This window comes from Polistes dominula, unplaced genomic scaffold (assembly GCF_049000335.1).
Source record: "Polistes dominula isolate Pdom_NZ unplaced genomic scaffold, Pdom_raw_medaka contig_27, whole genome shotgun sequence".
Classification (NCBI taxonomy): domain Eukaryota; kingdom Metazoa; phylum Arthropoda; class Insecta; order Hymenoptera; family Vespidae; genus Polistes; species Polistes dominula.
In genome coordinates this window covers 4,613,394-4,637,038 of record NW_028300906.1, presented here as the reverse complement: position 1 = coordinate 4,637,038, position 23,645 = coordinate 4,613,394, and the positions used below count along the sequence as shown (strand labels likewise).

General features: G+C 27.3%; 2 protein-coding genes and 1 long non-coding RNA gene across 8 annotated transcripts; all 3 read right to left on the bottom strand.

Annotated features, from left to right (window-relative positions):
• Nucleotides 1-3,378: 3,378 nt before the first annotated feature.
• Nucleotides 3,379-5,756, bottom strand: LOC107067598 (uncharacterized). Of its 3 annotated transcripts, none has more exons than XR_001475895.2 (3): nucleotides 5,691-5,756; nucleotides 5,016-5,102; nucleotides 3,379-4,858 (listed from the first exon to the last, which is right to left on the bottom strand). It is a non-coding gene; the product is annotated as an uncharacterized LOC107067598 (long non-coding RNA). The 3 variants fall into 3 exon arrangements; XR_001475897.2 differs by having other exon boundaries at nucleotides 5,583-5,715; XR_016178944.1 differs by lacking the exon at nucleotides 5,691-5,756 and adding an exon at nucleotides 5,270-5,446.
• A 966-nt stretch (nucleotides 5,757-6,722) lies between these two features.
• On the bottom strand, nucleotides 6,723-11,141 carry Sply (Sphingosine-1-phosphate lyase). Of its 3 annotated transcripts, XM_089179543.1 has the most exons (12): nucleotides 10,943-11,141; nucleotides 10,387-10,550; nucleotides 10,124-10,177; nucleotides 9,423-9,460; nucleotides 9,183-9,334; nucleotides 8,799-9,014; nucleotides 8,503-8,711; nucleotides 8,187-8,423; nucleotides 7,892-8,101; nucleotides 7,581-7,819; nucleotides 7,221-7,488; nucleotides 6,723-7,144 (listed from the first exon to the last, which is right to left on the bottom strand). In XM_089179543.1, exons 5-12 carry the CDS (start codon nucleotides 9,325-9,327, stop codon nucleotides 7,007-7,009), a joined length of 1,662 nt encoding a protein of 553 aa, XP_089035669.1. In that variant the 5' UTR covers nucleotides 9,328-9,334; nucleotides 9,423-9,460; nucleotides 10,124-10,177; nucleotides 10,387-10,550; nucleotides 10,943-11,141; the 3' UTR covers nucleotides 6,723-7,006. The 3 variants fall into 3 exon arrangements, with proteins under 3 accessions (XP_089035669.1, XP_089035670.1, XP_015178736.1); XM_089179544.1 differs by lacking the exons at nucleotides 10,124-10,177; nucleotides 10,387-10,550; nucleotides 10,943-11,141 and adding an exon at nucleotides 9,822-9,840; XM_015323250.2 differs by lacking the exons at nucleotides 10,124-10,177; nucleotides 10,387-10,550; nucleotides 10,943-11,141 and having other exon boundaries at nucleotides 9,423-9,815.
• A 2,353-nt stretch (nucleotides 11,142-13,494) lies between these two features.
• Nucleotides 13,495-20,412, bottom strand: LOC107067595 (uncharacterized). 2 transcript variants are annotated; one of them, XM_015323248.2, is made up of 10 exons: nucleotides 19,420-20,412; nucleotides 16,730-17,215; nucleotides 16,112-16,225; nucleotides 15,911-16,005; nucleotides 15,674-15,827; nucleotides 15,474-15,602; nucleotides 15,255-15,400; nucleotides 14,606-15,158; nucleotides 14,456-14,514; nucleotides 13,495-14,370 (listed from the first exon to the last, which is right to left on the bottom strand). In XM_015323248.2, exons 2-10 carry the CDS (start codon nucleotides 17,205-17,207, stop codon nucleotides 14,224-14,226), a joined length of 1,875 nt encoding a protein of 624 aa, XP_015178734.1. In that variant the 5' UTR covers nucleotides 17,208-17,215; nucleotides 19,420-20,412; the 3' UTR covers nucleotides 13,495-14,223. The 2 variants fall into 2 exon arrangements, with proteins under 2 accessions (XP_015178734.1, XP_015178733.1); XM_015323247.2 differs by having other exon boundaries at nucleotides 16,730-17,212; nucleotides 19,420-20,411.
• Between the last annotated feature and the right edge of the window lie 3,233 nt (nucleotides 20,413-23,645).

Sequence of the window (23,645 nt, the reverse complement as noted above, 5' to 3'; positions counted from 1 at the left end):
TGGGGGATACACACCCATTGGATAAATAATATTATTATCATCTGCAAGTGTCGTGAACAATATGAAAAGAGATATACCAATAGTGTTTTTTACTCCTATATCTATATATATATATATATATATATATTAGGGTGGGTCAAAAAAATCAATTATTTTTTTTTTTACAAGTGACACGGAAAAATGGGTTGTTAGACACCTTAAAAAAATTCTCACCAAATATGAGCTCTTAATTTTAATAGGAAGATCCTCCGTCCGTATCGCAGTATTTATTTTTTTCTCAGTCCAATAGAATAAAATTCATATCTCATTATTTATTGATTGTACAGAAAAATGTTCTAGAAGAATTTTGTAGAAAATTTAATGCTTTACAAAAAAGGTATCCTATATTTTTTCCGTAAACGTCACCATTTGAATGATATTAAAGATTTAAGTTTGATTATTTTAAGAGAAATTTCATGTTTGTTTATGAATTTTATAACTCGACAATAAATAACTATTATAAAATGCGCAATACAAATTTTTGTAGGAAATGAATTGCTCTATAAAAATAGTGTTTTATGTTTTGGCGATAAAATTAAGCGTTCAAAAGATATTCATAATCAATCTTTCATGTGTACTGATTTCTGTCTCTGAATACTACATATATATATATATGATATATGATATATGATATAATAATAATTATTTTATTTTTATTTAATATAATATATAATATTATTATGATAATGATTATTTTATTTTAATATTTATAAAAAAATTTTATTTTAAATATATATATATAATAATATATATATAAAAGAACATGTGTGCATATCACACAAATTAGAAGTGAAACCTTTAAATATAATACAAGTTTCGCGAGGATAATTTATTATATAATATTTTGTCCATTTTTATAATAATTACAAAGAAAGTAGATAATAAAACAATTTTAAAAATGTTTGCAAATTAAATATTTTTATAAACAATGATGATTTATAAATAATCATATGTTTAGTCTCTTTTTCTCTTCTTACGTAGTATTAAGACCGTTTCTTTCCCCCACTACATCACGGCGTTTCATTTTTTCAAATCACACCCATTTCTAAAGAAGTTTTCACTTCGATAATATTAATTTAATAATATTAATTTAATAATATTAATTATATATATGATGTTATAGGAAAAAACGTGTGTTGTGTCTTGTCAATAACATTCTTAACGATGAAATGAAAAATTATGTATTTCATAGAATTTCCTATTTAATTTCATATTATTTTCTACGACTTTAATTAATGACGAATCCATTAATAAATATGAATAAAAAGTTAATAATCTACGAAAAAAAAAAAATAAGAAGAAGAAGACAAAGAAGGAAAAAGAAACGTAGAAAAAAATACAAATACATACATGCACATACATATAAATACATTGTACACACAGAGAGACAGATATATTCTCTCTTATTCGATATTATTATCTTTTATCCGTAAAAGATAATAGTCGATAAGAGTAAGAAAGATGGAAAGAAGGATCGTAATAACGACCTAACGAAACGATTCTTCTTCGTGAGATCGAATGTGCTTTACAGACACTGATGACTCTATTTCGTAGATACGTCGTCGATTGGCGATATCCTCTTTTATCGTGCACCGATAAACTGTGAAATAGGGCTGACTTCTACGACTCGGTAAGAGGAATGAAAAGCTTAAAACAGTTTCTGCTTCTACCTACTTCTTCTTCTTCTTATTCTTCTTATTCTTCTTTCTTATTTCCTTTATCTTGGAAGCTAGTAAAGAATATATACTATAGATATATATATATGTAATCTTTCTACTACCTATCTATATATACATATATATATCGACTTTTGCTATCACTATAGTCAAGGCCATTCGAGCGTTTTCCGATAGTAGCCAAAGAATCAAACTAGTTTAATACACCTTGCTGTGAGTAGAGTGCTATCGATCTATATACGAGGTTAACCAAAGAATGAATGTGAATACAAAAAAAATATTTGGTATATATATATAGATTGGTATATTGTTATTTTTTTTAATGTTATATATTTTATATTTTTATTTTATATATATATTAGTATATTGGTAGGTTGGTATATATATACAAAAATATATTTTTTATATTATATATTTTATATTTTTATTTTATATATATTGGTATTTCGGTATATTGGTATATATCTATACCAAATATTTTGTTCTATATTATGTATTTTATATTTTTATTTTATATATATATTAGTATATTGGTATTTTGGTATATTGGTATATATCTATACCAAATATTTTTTTTATATTATATATTTTATATTTTTATTTTATATTATTAAAATATTTTTATTATATACTAGTATATATATTTGATATATATTTGGTATATATTTGGTATACCAAACATTATTTTTTTATTCATATTCATTCATACACACATATCTGTATATATATTAATTTCCAATAAATTTTCTACCTAACACAATTACAAAATTGATCTTTTTACTTCATCATACTGTTTATACTTCTATAAACACGTTGATCAATATTATAATCCTTTTTTTCAAATATAATACATTCTAATCGAAATATGCTAATCACATGTGTGAATTAATGCTAACGATTAAATAGAAAAATCTGTTTCTCTTCTTTTTGTTCTTTTATTCTTCTCACTCTCTTGTTCTTTCTCTTTCTTTCTTTTTCTCTAATACAAACGTTATTAACCTAACGACGGTTCGAAGTTTCAATTTGGAATTGGGTCGACGTTGGTGCCGATTGGAATATTTTCAATTACTTGTACACACAATCCTCGGCCGCATCGGCAATTCTCCGAGTGATGTGACTACCCGTGCAAATTCCACTCTGACCGGTTCGTTGTAATATACATGTACAAACGACGTTGAGAAACCTAATGTTATGTTACGATACATGTGCATGTATATATCTCTAGGAAGTCCGAGAATGTGTTTCTGCCCTGTCGAAGCCGTAATAATGAAATTGTATCTCAACACCGTAAACTCTACTTGAAACATTTATGTAACATTTGTTCAAAAAAAAAATTAAATATACATTTGTTTCTAAAAATATTTAAATAATTTATTTCAATTATTATTTTTCTTATTACAAGAATCCCTTCCTACGCGAATTAAAGTGGTTCATTAAAAATATTAAAAGTGCGCCTGAATATAGGCAACACATTATACTTGGTCGATAAGGTCACTCGCTACATAATAAAATTAAAAAATATTTTCCATTGATAGATGGCGTTAGTAAGCAGTAATACTAACTGGTATAAAGTGATGCCTATCTCCAGGTGCAATGTTTTTATTTAAATTAAATATTAATTATATATTAATTTAAATATAATAAGATATTGAAAGTAAACGAATTCAATTTCTTTATTTTTATTTTTATCAAAGTGGTGAAGAAAGTGGTCAGGAAGTGTGTTGATTTTTTTACAGTTCATTGGATTCATTGGCGATATTCCAAAATAACTGGACTGCAGCATTTGCAAATGTATGGTTCTTGTATTAAAGATATTACATACATGTATAAATGCATATATACATGTGTAACATGCATAGAAGACTTTTCTCGAGTTTCTTCTAAACTCACTGAACTTTGTTTTTACAGTCGGCATCTTTTATCTGTAATTTATGCTCACCGTAGTTTCATTTAAAACCGTACACCACAAGATACTTTCCAACCAAGATACGAATCTGTAACTATTACATGTATTAAAATAATGTAATTAAAAAAAAAATTGTATTCTATATAATAAATATATTTTTAAATATTTATAATTTTTTTTTTTTAGAAAATTTTAATATGTTTTATATATTAATTTTTATCTATATATTATTTCAATCCAATAGAAAATATAATTTAATTATTAAATGTAAATTATTTAATATTAATATTTAATTTAAATAAATAATTATATAGATATTAATATTATATTAAAATAATTATTATATATAACAATTTAAATTAATTTTAAAATGATATACTAAAATTATATATATTTGACGACGACCTGTTAGTTAAAAATTCATCAACGTTTTTAAACGCAATGATACTCTCTCGTACACGAATGTTTTTATTCAAATAAAATAAAATAAAATAAAATATTTATATGAATTAAAATGCATGGTAATAATTTAAAACGATACTTTAAACTATCATGAAAATGTTTACGTATATGTTGACGATAGAGATTGAATAAATGTTATCTATTCGAATTTGCAACATTCAATGGATTTTGATCAAAACTCCTACACAAAATAGTACACTCGGTAAAGTTAATATTTTTAATAACTTTCGTGTTCTCCATTTATCATGTAATATAAAATATCGTTCAGTTGTACCACAAAGTCGAGGATTAATTAATGAATTTCATTTTCTTTTTCTTTTTTTTTCTTTCAATTTTTTTTTTTTTTTTGGTTCGTTTGGACACCTACGTTTTTTTTTTTTTTTTTTTTTAAAGGAGAACTGTTCATTTCAATTTAAACGATACTTCCATGTTGTGACCCGATAAATCGTGTACCTTATATGAAGTCATTTTTAATGAGAAGGAACATAAAAAAAACATAATTTACACTTCTTCTTCTTTTTTTTTTACCTTTACCTTTTTTTTGAGATACTTCCTTCTTTCTCTCTTCGTTGCATTTTTTCTTTTTGTTGTCTTCTTTCTTACCTTGAAAGAAAAGCGTTAAGAGTTCAAGCAATATACCTGCGTTCTTTTTTTCTTTCTCTCGAGGGAATATGTACGATGTTGGAAAAATGTTTCATGGTAATGGTATAACATAGGTCTTGAGTTTACTTTGATATTCTTCCACAAGAATAAAATGTCCTTTTTAGAAACATACCTAAGAGAATAATATATCAAAATTTGTTACAAAGGTTTGTTTACATACATATATATATATATATATATATATATATATATATATATATATATATATATATATATATATATATGTTCTTAAAAGACAAATATATTTTCAATAAGAAAAAGTTAATTACCATGAGATCTATGATGTCAGCATCTATCGTAACCATAAAGATTAATGTTACGATAAAATGTGATATAAAATGATGGTGGTCGAATCTCTGGAACAAAACAAAACACAAAAAAATCTATTAAAAATTATTATTCTACGTATAAAATATTTATCGTATTTTATTTTTAGTTTATTTTATTTTTTTTTTTTCATTTCATTTCATTTCTTTTGTAGATGACATTTAAATGCATGTGAAAGACTTGAAAAATTAATTACCCGTGCATCATTTTGACAAGTGAATAATGCGATATGCTAAATAAAAGGTTTTAAGATGGAAAACAATGAAAGCTAAAGCTTCCTGACCCGTTTAATCACCCGTAAGCTGTTATATATTTAAATGAATTTATTTAAATAAATACATAAATGTATATATTTTAATAAATACATAAATATATATATATGACAATTATATGAATAATTTTATGGAATGATAATAATCAAATTGGTTTCTCTGTAAGAGAAGAGAGAGAGAGAGAGGTTAGGTTTTATTAGCTATTTAAAATCGTATATTTTATTATATTTAATTTACCTGTAAATAGAAAAACGATAATTAAAAACTATTATCGGCTACTTTTTATGTACACTAGTCCAATTAATTAATTAATTATTTAAATTTTCTTATCCTAATATTATTTACCTTTTTTGATCTATCTCTCTAGCTGTCACTGATTGATCAATCGATTAATATCGATCACTCCATGCCTCTTCCTAAGAGTGCGCGGGAAATTCAAATGAAAGAAAATATACTTTTCTTTATATATATATATAGATACTATTTTATATTATATATTATATTATATTATATATATTATTATTATATATATTATATTATATTATTGTTTATATTTATATATTATAATTTATTAAATTTTATTATATATATTTAATATATTTTTTATTAAATATATAAATATATATATTAGACTAAATTATTTTAGGAAGAAAAAGAAGATAAATAAAAGAATGTATTAAATTCCTAATAAAAATAAAAAATAATTCTCTCGAGATTATTCGCTCTTTTCGGGCGTAATATAAAATATATTACTTTTCTATCTTCTCTATCGCGATTACTTTCTCTTATATAATAGCATTCAGATTTTTATGAAAGATTTCAACGAGTTTTGAAAATGTAAAGTACCTTTCTCTACAAGTAGATGCGAAAAGATATCAACTATCTTTATTCGATGGATTTATAGACTGGTAAAAGCAGAGAATAAAAATGACGCGAGATATTCTCGAGAGACCACACAGGTATTTGCCCCCATAACTATTTTCATGACTCCCCATAAAATAATCTCCATACCAAGGCATATTAATATTGAGAAACCACGTATGCGATGAGTTATGCATGATTTCCTCTGCAATTTCTTCAGGTTAGTACTTGAGAGGTGATGGAAAATTAAAATATATCATCAGAATTAAAATAGAACAGCTAAAAATTAATATAATATATTAAATTAATTAAAGTTTCACATTTCCTTCTTCCTATATATTTTTTTCTTTTTTTTTTTTTTTTTACCACACATTAATCATTTACCACGTTATCAAATAAAATTAAAATATAAGAGGTAGGAGAAAAATGAATAATTACCAAAACCAATGAGAATATTCAAAGTAATATCGATTACTCAAATAGCAAATGTAAATGGCTGCATACACTCAAATCCTATACGTATAATAACAATATATTTTTATTATAATTTTACATATATATGTATATATAAACGTATAATATATAATAGTATATATATTTTCTTTTTTAATTAACATATATAATGTACAAACGTTTTTTACTAAATTTAATATAAATTCGTTATATGTTCTCCACATAAAATTTTATAAATAATGTATCACTAAGGATACACAGGAAACTTTATTTTGTGTATATTCTTCTGAAATATAATAATATTTTAAACTTTATTTAAAATTTTATTTAAAATTTTATTTTAATTTTTATTTTAGTATATTATTCTTTTTATCATTAGTTTCCTTTTGATTGCCGGTGTAATATATTGAATCTAAAAATGATTTGACAAAATCACCGACCACTGTTCTATCTGGTATGCCTTGACTCATTCCATACATTGCCAACTTAAACAAAATATAACATATTCATTATTAATACTATTATTCTATATCTATTGATAATATAATGCTTGAGACTCACTTTTCCTTCAACTGGAAGATCTGGGATTTTTAATATATTTTCTAATTCAGTTTTAACGTCATTTAAAAATTGATCTGCAACACCTGGCTCGGTATGAACATGTGTAACACAAAGATGAATACCACTAGGGAATTGAAGTGGATTTAAATTCCATCCTTTTGCACCAAGTGCTTCTGATAATCTATAGATATGAAAGTCATTAGAACCTAATGCAATTACCGAAGTAATAGGTGAACCAAAAATAAAAATTCCATCCATTTGTCTTAATCTGTAAAGAATAAATATATATATATATATATATCATGATATGAAGAAAGAAACAATTCTATTTTGAAACATGCATGGTGTCTGTATTCGTACTTATTTTCAATGTATTTGCTAGTATCAATAATTTTTTTTGTTGCCTCCAAATATCCATCATAACCGAAATACATTAAAGTAGCCCAACATGATGCTATTATTCCACCAGATCTAGAACCATTTATAGTGGGTGAACCATAAATACCACCAGGCCAATCTGTTGTTATGGTATATTGATGATGTCTATATTTCTTGTTTCTGTAAAGTATGACTGAAGATCCTTTTGGTGCAAATCCATACTGTGAAATAAAATTTACAGAAATAATATGAAATTTATGAAAATTTTCTATTATAATGTACAGTTAAAATACCTTATGCGTATCAGCAGATATGCTAGTTACACCAGGTAATCTAAAATCAAATGGTGGTAAATCGTATCCTGCTTGGGACATAAAACAAATAAGAAATCCACCTAAACAAGCATCTACGTGAACTGGTATATTATATTTTATGCCAAGCTCAGAAATAGCTTCTACGTTGTCCATTGTTCCATATGGAAAGTTAGGTACCGAAGATACCAACTAAAAAATAGATGTATAATATATATTTCTATTTTAATTTAAGCAATATAGATATCATTTTAAGAATAATACAATCTTATTATACCATTATTGTGTTTTTATTTATAGCCCTTTCCATAGCTTTAATAGAAACTGTACAACTATGAGGATTGACAGGTATCGTGCATACTTTTATATTTAAGTATTGTGCAGCCTTATCAAATGCACTGTGTGCAGTAGCTGGCACTATCATTACTGGCTTTTTAATACCTTTCACTTCTCTGGCATAGTCTCGATAAGCTTTACACGCTAATATTATTGATTCCGTACCACCTGTGGTCATCTGAAATAATTCATTTCAAAATTACAATGATTTCTTCTATTTATTTCGATGAAGAATAATACATAAATTAAAACCTTACAGTTCCACATGAATTCTCATCGCCATTAAACAAACGACAAGATATTCTGATAACTTCTGCTTCCATTTTACACACACCAGGAAAAACATCAGGATGTAAAGGATTAGTATACGATGCGTAACCGTAAACTTCAGCCATTAAGCGTATGAGATTTTCATCATTTTTATAAACCGTACCCGATACTTTTCCATTTTTCCAATCGTAATCACCTTCAATGTAAATTACATTAATATTTCTCTCAATGATAAATGTTTTAATATATTTATTTAATTAAGTTTTGTTATTAATAATCTTACCCATTTGTACATATTCCTTTACTTGTTCTATTAATTCGTCATATTTCAGACCACTTTTAGGTAGTTCAACGACAAATGGAATATTCTTAAATTTACGCAATGCATCCTTCTCAAAATTATCATTAATACTTGACAGTTCTTTCTCAATCTTTTCTCTAACGGAAGGTATATAACGAGCTAATCTAAACAATTGTTTCTTCCCTCTAACAACAATTGCTGTAAATATATCAAATATAATATTAAGATTTTCTTTTGTTTTAATACATAGAATATACTGACATTGTAACTAACCATAAAAATCTTTGACATTTTGTATAATAATTATTTAATACAATCCTAAAAGCAAGTAATATGTCAAACTAATTAAAATCTGATTATTCTTACATTCATCTTGACAGAAGACAAAATTCCATATCCAAACAGTTCCAAGAACAGTGGTTGTAGTTACAGTAACTATTTGCCATGGTTCTTTATTTTGAAACAAATGATTAACAATTTCTTTCAAATTATCCATACAAGGAGGACCCATGTTATATCTAATAAATATAAATATATAATATTTAATTATTATAAATCTTATGTCTTTTTAGACATATGTCATTTATTAATGTATTATATTAGTACCTTGGTTTTTAAGAAATCCTTCAAAATGATTACTTCAACTGTCGTAAAAAGGAAAGAACTTATCAATTATTTTTTAAATGGTATGATAAAATAAAGTGACTTTCAAAAATGACGTTAACGTCTTATCTCTTTAAAAACTCCGTAGAACAATAAAAATACTTAAGTTTACTAGAAGTATATAATCTATTTTTGTACTTTGGAATCAGTCAATACCAAAATCTGTTTATAGGCATTATTAGTTACTCATACAATTTCTTCATAAAGTAACAAAGAAATTATTACAAAATCTAATCTTCTAATAAATGATATTATAATAAATAGAAAACTTCTAGACTATCACTACAATATTAGTAATAAACTAATTTAAACTACGATTTTAAACATTAATCATATTATTACATGTTTTACAATGAACAATAAAACAAAATGGAGCAGAAATATATAAATGTTAATTAATGAAAATATAATTATCTAGCCTAATTAAACTGATCGGCTCCTAGCGTGATTTTTGTTAAGTTTTATTCTGATTAAATTTTTGTTTACTCAAATGGTATGCGACTGCAGCGACAACTGCGGGAAAAATATCAATTATAAAAGAAACTCTCCTATATAGGTAGATAAAGTAGGGTATCACATTTACCTGTAATAGAATTAGATTTAAATAAATCAAAATATTAATGTTAAATAAGATAAGTTTGCACCTTTAATTCTATCTGCCTTCGTGTGTGTGTGTGTGAGCGGTTTTATAATAGTACCTGTAAAGAAAAATTAATATAAAATTAAATGAGAAAGAGTATATTTTGTAGTACTACAATTATTACCACTTCTAATGTTATTAATACAAATGATTATAATAATAAGAATAAATTATTGTATGTAGTCAAAATAATAGTACATATAATAAACATATATCTAACTATAATAAACTATATGTTCTAAACATAAAGAAAACGTATTTTCTAACCATCAATTGTTCATCATGTAAAATAGTCTGGGAGCTAGCAATGTCGGGAAAATAATAATTGTAGGTAAGCTGATTTTTTGATATGTCGTTCTTCTTAATCTTTCGGTTAGAGCCTGCACTACTTGGCTGGCCGTAGGTCTTGCGTTTACTAGTGCGCATCCTACCTGTACAGGTAATAATCCTAGATTTTAAAAGAATGTTGAGAAGCCTAATTTTCAATTTATTGACTTTAGATAGATTTATCAAACATAAATTTTTTATTGCCATGCACTTTTCGCATTGCTAAATATCTGCCATATGCGATTTTTGATTTTTTTAAATAAAAAATTAAAAGTATCTTGGTATGCATGTAATTTTAATATTTTGTTATTTAAGTATACAGAAACCTAAAATTAATTTGCCAAGTGTTTATTCGCTTGTTAAACCTAGAATAAAAACGACTAACTTATGAAAAGTATTGCAGTATGATGCTGTAGCTGTTATGTTCCTTTGATCATTGAGATAGTTTAGGAATTTATGGCTCTTTGGAATTTCCTAATATCTAGGTAAACAATACCTTATATTTGCTGCCTATCGTATTTTATGATATTCTATTTCATAGGCTTATTGCAGGATCTGTTTCACAGAAATTGAATATTATAAAAAATAACAAATATAAAGTTTATCGTCTACAAAAGATTTGTGTGGTACTGAACACCATCTTGTAAAGTTGCCAGTTGCGTCACCGTGACTGTCTATCTCTCTTGCACTCTGAACTGTTTCTCTCTAACTACAGCATCATAACTGCAATACTTTTCATAAGTTTGTCGTTTTTATTCTAGGTTTAACAAGCGAATAAACACTTGGCAAATTAATTTTAGGTTTCTGTATACTTAAATAACAAAATATTAAAATTACATGCATACCAAGATACTTTTAATTTTTTATTTAAAAAAATCAAAAATCGCATATGGCAGATATTTAGCAATGCGAAAAGTGCATGGCAATAAAAAATTTATGTTTGATAAATCTATCTAAAGTTAATAAATTGAAAATTAGGCTTCTCAACATTCTTTTAAAATCTAGGATTATTACCTATACAGGTAAGATGCGCACTAGTAAACGCAAGACCTACGGCCAGCCAAGTAGTGCAGGCTCTAACCGAAAGATTAAGAAGAACGACATATCAAAAAATCAGCTTACCCACAATTATTATTTTCCCGACGTTGCTAGCTCCCGGAATAAAATTTTTTTGAAGCGGAAACTTCTTTAGAATAGGGAGTGATTTGAAAAAAATAAAACACGGCGGCGAGGCAACGGAGCAGCGGGCGGCTATGTAACGGCCACGATATTTAGTAAGAAGAGAAAAAGGGACAAACATATAGAATTGAGCCTGCGAGAGAATAGGACAGAATATAGCTATACAGTTTTTCCTATTCTCGGTCTCCTCTTTATGCCATAACCACTTCGTAGTTATCGCTTCTGGTTGTATATGAGGGTGTTTGTGTGCGACTGCATACTACGAAGCGTGGACACATATTATTTCGATCCTATACCTGTTTGTAGGTAGGAACGATAGAAGCGTAAGAGAATAAACAGAGATAAGAACCTAGGTATTCGACAAAAGTATAAGGTCCAAACCAACCGACGGTCGAAATAAAGAAAGAAGGTGCGTGGTCTGTTTTTATTTTACCAAACGTGGTATTTCTTTTCTATTTAAAAATGTTTCTATTTTATTGAAAAATTAATATTAAATTCTTTATTTCGCAAATATTATAATTATTAATTATAAAATATATCGGATATAATAATTGTATTGTCAGCAATATTTAAAAAAAAAAATAAGATTACAAAATACATCAAAGAAAGAGAATTAGAAAACCTGTAGAATATTTTTCTTATAAATATCTAAAGACGCGTGTTTTTTAATTATTTAATTATAATGTTTGCGTATTTAGAAAATTTATACTAATTTTTCAATATAATAAAAAAGTTTTTAAATAGAAGAAAGTGGACACACAAAACCTCAGAACATTTCGGAAAAAACCTTAGAACTTTTCGGAAAAAACCTCATTATCTCGTAAACTATAGACATTTCGATGACCTTCACTTAATACTTTTTAACGCAGAATAAAAAAGAGGAATCGAATAGTGTAAAAAAAAATATAAAGTTCTACTTAAAAAAAAAGTGCAACTGCATCTAGCGGGTGCATCGATGCATTTTCAAAAAAGGTAAGGTCATAAAAGGTTGACATTTGTTGTGCCATATAACTTTTTGCTTTATGATTTTTTTCTATTGTTACTTAAAAAAAAGTTATTACCCGCCTCCGTTCCAAAAATCACCCTGTATATTAAGGTGGGTCAAAAAAATGACTTTTTTTTTTCCAAGTGCCACGGAAAAATGGGTTGTTAGACACCTTAAAAGAATTCTCACCAAATATGAGCTCTTAATTTTAATAAGAAGATCCTCCGCATCGCAGTTTTTTTTTTTTTTTCAGTCCAATAGATTAAAATTCATACCTCATTATTTATTGATTTTACAGAAAAATGTTCAAGACGAATTTTTTGAGAAATTTAATGCTCTACAAAAAAGGTATCTTTTTAAACTTTCAGGTGTACTGATTTTTGTCTCTGAATATCTTTTGAACGCTTAATTTAATCGCCAAAACATAAGGCACCATTTTTATAGAGCAATTCATTTCCTAAAAAAATTTGTATTGCGCATTTTATAATAGTCATTTATTGTCGAGTTATAAAATTCATAAACAAAAATGAAATTTGTCTTAAAATAATCAAACTTAAATCTTCAATATCATCCAAATGGTGAGGTTTATGGAAAAAATATAAAATACCTTTTTTGTAGAGCATTAAATTTCCTACAAAATTCGTCTAGAACATTTTTCTGTACAATCAATAAATAATGAAGTATGAATTTTAATCTATTAGATTGAAAAAAAAAATAAAAAACTGCGATGCGGAGGATCTTCCTATTAAAATTAAGAGCTCATATTTCGTGAGAATTGTTTTAAGGTGTCTAGAAACCCATTTTTCCGTGGCACTTGAAAAAAAAAAGTCATTTTTTTGACCCACCCTACTGTATATATAAATGCATTTCTGAAGACACACATATAAACACTAAATATGAAATATATATATTTAAAAGTCCATAATAAATATAACATTGAATATTTGCACAGGTTTACAAAAGATTTTAAATATATTTGTTACTTAAATGTTTAATCTATTAACATATCTGTTTCAGATTTAAGACTTTAATGGATCTACTTGTTTTTTTTTTTATTTTTATAATATTTATGACAGGCATCTCAAAATGGTGTGATTTTATTTTGCTTGTTTCTATGATACGAGAAAAAAATGTAGGATATTCGAAAAATCATCGGTACAAAACTTGATGAGAAAAGGGGTGAATGAAAAAATTAGGCAAAAAATGATTTAAAAGTTTCAGCAAAATTGAAAGAAGTCGGGGTCAAAAGCGGTTAATTTAACGTGGAATGCCCCATATATACATATATGTATGTGATATACTGATAAGTGTAGCTTTTCATGTGATAATATATTTTTTTCTACCGCTTATTGGAAACTTTGAAATACGCATATAAATCTTGTCTCCTCGATAATTAATATCTTCTCACCCTAGATTTTATTTATCGTATATTTATAATCATTCACTTTTCGTTAGAGACGTGTTTATAAGAAAAGTATAAAAAAAAAAAAGAAAAATATACATTTTCTTTCTATAATAATATAAATAATATAACCCTCTCCTAACAGATATTCTTTTTTACTTATTACATATTGAACATTATTTTTGTCTTGTGTCAAAGACGTAATCATTAATTACGTCTTTGTGTCAGTGATTTGAAAAAATTGTCTTGTTGGTTTAGCTCTTCTTCTCATTGTTCCCAATATATTGAGCATTTCTGATACAGCCGGTGGAGCTGTTTCTGCCTCTTGTCGTCTTTTTCTTTCCTCTTCTCTTTGTTTCTACGAATAATCACATTTCGTATACGTCAATCATAATTCATAATAATCGCACCCACATCTTTATTGTTCTATAATTATTACTTACATCCGTTTGTTTCAATGTGAATCGACCGCCTTTTATTTGATTAATAATATCATCGATGACTGAAACATAAGAAAATAAAAAAGATAAATCAATGAAAGATAATAAAATAAATATAAGTATTATCAGAAAGTTATTTGTTCGTTTCCCTACCGGGTTGTTGAGTTACAGTTGAATTTTTTTTATGCATTCCAAGCATAGATTCCATATCGCTAACTGCATTACATTCAGAATGCAATTTTTCCTTCGTTAACAATTTGATAGTCGCATTACCAGTCGACGATATGGAAGGCAATGGTGGTGGTGGTGGAGGTGGAGGTGGAGGTGGCGGTAACAAAGAAGGCATAGGTCTAGCAAGTTTCTCTTCCAATTCAACTATTTTCTCTTGCATATTTCTAACAACATCTTCTAAATCGTAGACCGATCTTTCAGCTCGCTCAGCTCTCTTTCGTTCTACGTTTAATTCTGATTCGGCTAATTTTAATTTTTCTTCAACTATTTCAAATTCCACATTAGATTCCTTCTCCTCTAATTTTTCTTGAAGCATTTGAATGTGAGACGCATGATTCTGTTGTTCCTCCTCTAATAATCTTTTCAAGGATTCTACTTCTTGAAGGACACTTAGCAACCTTCCGTTTGGATCATCTCCAACCTCTGCCATTAAGAGAGCGCTTTGATGAGCCAAAACGTTACGTTCTTTTTGTGCCTAGATAGATCGATAACAAAAATTCTTATTTATTTTATTCATTTTTGAGATTTATTATGACTTTTAGCTTAAATAAATAAATGAATCGTTTTTTACCTTGTCTGCTTCCAATTTCATTATTTTAGCCGTTTCTCTCTCACGATCGCATTGTGTCTTCAATGCTTGAACCTCTTTTGCTACCATTTTTGTAACCCTTTCCATATTTTCTTTTTGCATTTTCATCTCATTTATTTTATCATCGGCTACGAATATACATGGAATTTTGTTTATTAAATTACATATTGTTAATTAATGAAATGATTGATAATACAGTACCTTTCTGTCTGAGCGTTCTTTCCTCTTCCAACTGAGTCGTCAAGAGTGTTATTTGTTCTTGAGCTTCAAATTCCTGCAATCGTGCTGAATTTAAATCTGTCTGAAGTTTTGCTATCTCTTGACTGAGTTCTAAAAACATAATTATTCCCATTGAAAAATATCTAACTGTTGATATTTTCTTTTTATTGTTTTTTCATTACCTCTAACCGTTTCTCTAAGTTGATCTAAATCTTCGAAATTAGAATCAACTTCGTCGGAAATATCGAGATCGACCGATCCTCCTGGATGAATTTGCAAATATTTTTGCGCTATCATTTGAGATTTTCGTTTCAATTCTCGATTTTGTTTATACCACTGAAAATGAATTTTATAAATATATTTAATTTCATTATTATATTTTAAATAATTAATTTACATTGAAAAAACTACAAGCTTACTTCCGACGCTTGTTGCATAGCTTTGTGCATTGCACCTGTTTCAACGTCATACTGACGTTTTAATTGTTCGTATTCCTTACATACTGCTTCGGATACTGAAAAAAAAAACAAAAGAAAAACATTGTTTTTCTTTTTTTTGTTTTTTTTTTGTTTTTCTTAATTAACTATATTAAATATTCAAAATCGTTGTAAAAATATTACCTGTACGTAATTTATTTAACTTTTCTTCTTTCTCTTGTGCTTGCAATTGCAAAGTACTATTTTGCCTTTGCAATTGTTGCAACTTTTTTTCCAAATCTGCATGTTCCTTGTTTGCTGTAACAATTATTTAATTATAAATAAAATAATAAAATCATAAGATTCATTGAAATGTTATTGAAAAAAGTTTGATCACATTTCGAGTGATATATAGGGAATGATCTATAGATACGATCTAGGAAACCGATTGACATGCAAAACCATCTTGGATATATTTATATTTATTAATTTTCAATCCGATCACGTTTTAAAGGCGTGTGACTAATAAAACATTATTGGCTTTGAATTGAAGAGTGCAAGAGTGAATCACAACGGACGATACCACACGATACCACATGATAGCACACTTTTATATACAATATACACTGTAGCAGTTTAACCGTGAACTATAATCATGATCAAATGCAATGTCGTTTGCAAATATAATACGTAAGAAACCAATATTTAATTGAATTCCGAATGACGTGATTTCTTTGCCTCTTGGGACGACCTTATATTAGTCATAACGCCATATATAAATATACAAATAATAAAAATAATAAAAATAAATGCTCAACTAACCAATCTCGGTTTTTTGAAGTAACAATTTTCTCCTTTTTTCTGATTCCTCGTATTTACTTTTCCATTTGTTTTCGAGGAAACAATTGTTGTTGGTATTACTATTACCATTGCCATTTAATTTAGGAAATATAAAATCGGTTTTTTTCAACGTATTGATATTGGATTTATCATCGACATTTCGCATTTCTATGCTAGACGTCGACAAGGTGTTATGCTTAGATCTGAGTTGTACCGAAGAAGCATCGAGTCTTTCAAAATTAGCTTTTTGTGCAGCTACAGAAGTTGTTCTACCAAGTTTTTCGAAAGAACCTCTTCTTATTGGTAAACATCTTTCTTGAGGTTTTATTTGAGGATTAGTTATCCTTGGTACAGGAATATGAGAATGAATCACGTTAGTTGCTGTTATTGTTGTTGTTGTTGTTGTTGTTGTCCTCGGTGGTTCCGTGCTAAGGACTATGTTCAATTCTGTCTTGTTCATGATCGCTACTTTCAAACAAAAAACATCATTCAAATTAATATTATCTTTTTATATGTATTTAGAAAAATAAGATAAGGAAAATTAGTTCCAAGTCGTAATATCGAGTCCAAGCAAAAGTGCATGACCGCTAAAGTGTTAATAACATTTGTGTTTTCTAAAAATATACATTCATATATATATATACATAATATGTATATATGTGTATACATATCAAGCGCACCCCCGTGTTTCAACCAAGTTGAAAATAGCAGCACTGTCAAAAGCACTTCTCGTGACTAATCTCGATTCCACAACTGCTAATATATATATTGAGATAAGAAGACAACATTTCCTCGTAGATAAAACATTTGTAGAAGAATCCTAATTGATAAGATTCATGTGTTATTTTACGTTAGTCATAAAGTCTTCTTTTTGTTATGTTTTTCTTTTTTTTTTTTTTTTTTTTTTAACATCTTCTCTTAGTCAAACGCTTGAATTTTTCAAAAAAAAAAATTTGATGAAAATATTCATTGTAATTTAGAAAATTTGAAAAAAAAACCAAAATATTATGTAAAAAAAGCACGTGTTATTTTACTAGAGACGAGAACCAAATGATAATCATCATCATCATCTCCCACAGACCTTTTAACGTTAATTCGTTGGAATTCATGCGTCACTATTCCAGTATATATATATATATATATGTGCGTGTATATGTGTATACACGTTGCATACGCGTTCATTATAACGGAACAGAAGAGACGTCATTCGGGAAACATCGACGTCTCGAGGACTCGTTAACATTTAAGGGTTTAAATATAAGATTCAACCATCAATAATAATAATAATAATAATAATAATAATAATAATAATCCTTCATTTCTCTCCCCATTTCTCATAATAATTACTTTCTCAAAATGTAACTTTGAAGATATTCCCAATGATAAAATATTGAAAACAAAGATAAGGGAAATTGTTAAAATTGGAAAGTAAAATGTTGCTTTCTACATGACAGTTTTTAAAGAGATATTACTCACTAAACCGGTAATTATCTTGAAACAATAGGTCTGTCTCGCATCCTACACGTTTTTAAAATCTCAAATCTACATATGTATGTATATAATAAGTATACATGGATTAAATGAGTCATAATTATCTTTGGAATTTTTATGATTTTAAAGAAATCTGTATTGGTAGGTATATATAAACAAACAAAAATATTAGTTTATATAAGAAATGACAAGATAAACTAATTCGAAATTGTTAAAATTATATTTTATTCTATTTCGTTGTGCAATGTAGCTTTGTCTTTACACTATACTAATCGATCGTCCTACTTCATATTATTTTTTTTCCTTGGAACTATGCCATTTAATATATATATGATTCTTCAAACGAGTATATAGAAAGAATAAATAAAAAGAAAGTAATTAAATTCTAATTATTATTATTATTATTATTATTATTATTATTATTATTATTATTATTATTATTATTATTATTATTATATTTGTTTTTTCATAACTTATATTTTATTTCTATTGTTATAAAATCATAGTTAAAGGATATGAGAACTCGCTTGTTGGTAGAATAAAGATAAAATCTACATCATATATTGGCGTTTAAAGTCAAGAATCTATTATATACTTCCTTTCACTTTCTCTATTTTCCGTTATTAGACGATTAAAGATTTAGCGATCGGCACATATCGTGAAATTCCGCCATTTTTCGTCTTTCGGATTTATTTAAAAGAAAATAATATACGTGAGGTAATGTTTATTGTATATGGTTTGTTTTTTTAAATAACTATGTTTCATTTTATAACGATATTAATATTATTAATATAGTAATTATAACACACAATTACATGCAATTACTATTTGCATAATTAGAATTTATATATTATACGCGATTATTATTATATATATATGTATATATTTAGTAATTCATAATTACAATTAACTGAGTTTAATTATCGATACAAAAAAAAAAGGAAAAGCTAAGAATACCGATAAATAATATGTACGCAATCAAAAAAGAAAAAAAAACAAACAAAAATATAACAAAATGTTGAAATTTCGTTATCGAAAATAAAACAAATCAAGTTTATCGTTAATTGACTTAAAAGCAAAGAAGATAAAAGTAACAAAAAAAAAAGAAAAAGTAATTCTGTGAACAATTAAAGGCATTATAATTTAAAAATGCGTTTTTAATCGCATATGTTTATACTCACGATCGTCTGACGCATCGCTTCTCTGCAAAATAGGGAAAAGAAAAAAAAAAGGAAAATTAGGGAAGAAGAAGAAGAAGAATATGAGAAGAAAATAACAGAAATCTTGAAGTGTTGCTCCTTCTCAATCACGTTGATAATAATCTCACACGAATTTTATTCCTTTTGTTGTTGTTGTTAAGATAATCCTATTAACTTGCACACCGATGTTTCAAAAAAAGAAAAAATAATAATAATAATAATAATATTCTACAAAATTTACACTTTTGCGATAACTTGTAAGAAAAAATAAAAAACAAAACAAAAAGATTTTGTTTTTTATTATTATTATGTATTTCTCTTGATCGTTCTCCAAAGAAGTAGCAAAGAGTTGCGTGCGTTTCGAATGACGTTCGAACTCGTACTGCGTGTTCTCTGTTAATTTCACATTGTCCGAGGGCGTTCCAGCCGACGACGACGACGACGACGACGACGACGACGACGACGACGACGACGACGACGACGGCGACGATGACGACGGCGACGACGTTGAGAATGCATTCTTTTAAAACTAATGCTACCGAGTTTTTCTTTCTCTCTCATTCTCATTTATTCTTTCGTTTATTTTCTTTGTCACTCCAGTAAATGTTGTTCTCTTTTTCATTTTCATTCATTCATTATCTCTTTCTTTCTCTTTCACTTTCGTGTACTCTCACTTTCGTACATTTTCATCCTTTATCTCTGCTTTATCTCCTTATAGATAGTGAAGGTTCATCATTATCTGTGAAGGATAAAAGAATATTTATCATAGGCCGAAAGAAATACGTAATTTAAGAAGAAAAATAGATAGAAGAGGGTAAGAAATCTATTCGTAGAAAGGAAGACTGTTTTAATCGAAATTGATTCTTATTAAGTTCAAGCGAATTTAAACACGGCGATAGAGTCAGCATGTTTTTCGTGGTAAAGCAAAGAAGTAGACAAAGAGAGTTAGTTGCTTGGATGATTATTCAGAACTTTGTGACTCAAGTGTCGAACACCAGTATATAGAAACGTTGATCTTTATACATCCTTCTTCTCTGTCCCCTCTTTACTCCTCTTCCTTCTTTTAAAAGTGATCGCAAGTAACCTTGAACCATCATACATGAGAGACAAGGATTCAATTTTTATGAATTATAGTTGCTGATTGATTTCTATTAATCAATCGATATTAGAAAATAGTACGATTCTTGTTCTGAAGTGAGGTAAAGAATTTGACCACAAATTTTTCATGGACATTTAATTTTCATATCTTTTGATAATATTTTGTCTCTTTGTCATACGATTTCAGGTAACCTCGAAGTATTATATAATTTTTTAATGAATTATAACTACGACATTGATTTTTATATTCTTTTCTTATTTCTTTCTTTAGATATGATTCATGTGACCCTGACCCATTGTACATAAAAGACGAAATGAATTTTTAGTGAATTATAATTGTTTAACTTCTACTTTATTTTTTTTATTTCTATTTTTAGATAAATTACTATTTATTTTAATTTCATTTTTAACACTTTTGTCTTATTTTCTTTTAATTGGTGTCTCTAATGTCAATGTTGTTAAATGCAACAGTGATAGGAAAGTTCTCGTGATTATTGCTTTTAAATGTGTACAAATAATATGAGTCACACACACACACACAGATATATATATATATATAAGTATAAGAGACACAGCAAAGTATTAGAACGGGCAACGACTGGTAGGTTAACGACGTATCTTGCGACATTGTATATCATTTTTACCTTCTCTATCAGTTCTTATCTTCTATTCAATAACACTTGACATAATACGTATGCATACTTAAATTTATTATCTTATAATATTAATTAACTCGTTATTATAATATTACTAATTAAACTATTTTGTATCGATTTAATTATATGTGTATACTAAAAGTATTAAATAATACTTTTTTATATTTCTTCTTGTTTTCAATCAAATATTTCATATGAATTTTTATAATTTTAATTAAAGACTATAAAAATAAAAATCTAATGTTTTATTCTTATTGTTACGAAATATGTCAAATTGAAATGATATATTATAAAAATTAATTTCATTTTTGATCATTGTTTTTTTTTCTTCTTTTATTTTCCTTTTATATAAAGGAATTTACGAAAGTTGTTACGCGAATAAAAAACTGATTTACAAATTGTAAAATTCTTTTCTTTAATAAACAATAAAACAAGAATATCAAAGTTACACTTGTGTATACAACACACTTACATGTGTATTTTTATACATTCGTATATATAAGTTCTCGAAAGGAGGCAAGTGTGTTACAAACTGTTGACCGGTGAGGTAAACTCATGCTTTGTTTACTTATCACACTCCTTGGAAACGAGAAACATTTTCAAGAACGTTATTCTTTCTCAGCATTTTTTTTCTTTTTTTAAATCTTTTTAAATAACGTAGAAATGATTACTTTCCAAGTTTATTCAATTTAAGCGTCGTTAACGTTTCAAACATTGCAACCAAAATGGCGGACATGTTAGGAAAAAAAATCACTCTTTTTTATTTCTCCTTTTTTTTTCAATTAAAAAATAACAAACAAATTAAAAGAAAAAAAAAACATGTGTGCACATATCGCACAAGTTAGAAGTGAAACCTTCAAATAAGCAAATTTCGAGTATAATTTATTATATAATATTATTATAATATTATTTGTACTTTTAATTTGTAATTATTTATTTATTTATTAATTTAATTATAAAAATGCGCGCTGTTCGTATGTAATTTTGAAAATGTTGCTTGCGAGCGCCATCTACTGAGACGGAATTTTTTGAAATCAAAACTGTTTATAGACGTATGTATGACGGGTTGCCTATCTTTCGGGCAGAAAAAAATTTTGTCCCGACAGATGGCACTCGCAAGCAACATTTTCAAAGTATGTTTGGAGAGTTGCATTCATACAGGCGCGCATTTTTATAATAATTACAAAGAAAGTAAATAATAAAACACTTTAAGAAATGTTTGCAAAGCAAATATTTTTATAAATAATGATAAAAATTAAACTCTAATATTGTAATTAATTTATTCATATTTTTAGAATAATATTTAGTATTTTATATGAAAGTAAAAATAAAACATCATGTGTGCTGATCACACAAACATACACATATACAACCGGGAGCGATTAAGGGTTCATTCTGGTTTATAATTTTGAAAAAATTAATTTTTTTTTTTTTGCATTTTTCGAAAGTAGACTTATGTAGAATTATCATACAAAAATTTTAGAACGATCCGAGCAGTCTAAGTATATTATTTTGCGACCCAAACACATAGAGATATTACAGATAGAGGAGACAAACCATCTGCGATGGTGTAAGTGGAAATGTCTCTGCATGAATATAGCAGCAAAAAACAAAAGGTTGATATTGACCTGACAAAAACAGAATTACTTGAAAGATGTTTAGGTGGCCTCACATTTAAAATAATAATGAGTGCTTCAACAAATGCGTTTGGGCTATGGTGCCTAAACACCTATTTAATGGTAAAAAAATTGTTGAAATAGCTTTTAAATTGGCAGCTTGTATATTCAACGAAGGTTTTGATCCAATAATGAAAATAATGCACGTTTTGGTGATAAAACTTGGCCCTATCGCAGTCAATTACGCTAGTAACCGCGGCAATACGTGCGTGCGCTCAGCCGCAGGTTGAGTTTAAGCGGAGAAGCTTTGATAGAGGCCAGGACACAACAAAAAAAGGCTAGAGTGGAAGAAAATGAGTATTTTGAAGAAGCAGAAGGCATACTGTATGGTGCAGGCATCGCAGAATAAGGTAAAGTCAGACTTTTTAAAAATTTGTTAAAAGAAACTTTAAACGCGTTTTTCTCGAAACAACGTTTTTTCGGTTGGCGGGCATGATATCTCCGAAACTACTCAACCGATCCTTCTGAAATTTAAACCACATACTCTAAACATGAATGGCTATCTCGCATGCTACAACCAAGTCAAAATATTAATTTTTACTATTTTATTTTTACAAATAACTGCGAAAAAAATCAACGATTTTTTTCTTTTTCGAAAAATGGCCGTCATTTTGTTCTGTTTTCATAAAAATTGATAGTTTTAGCATACCCGATAGCCATTGTCATACTGAATTTAAAACCGTTTAATTTTTTTGTTTTAGATCACCCGTTCTTAAATTTCGATGCCCGCCAACAGCATACCTACTTTTGACGGGTTCACGTTTGTCAACCATTTTGG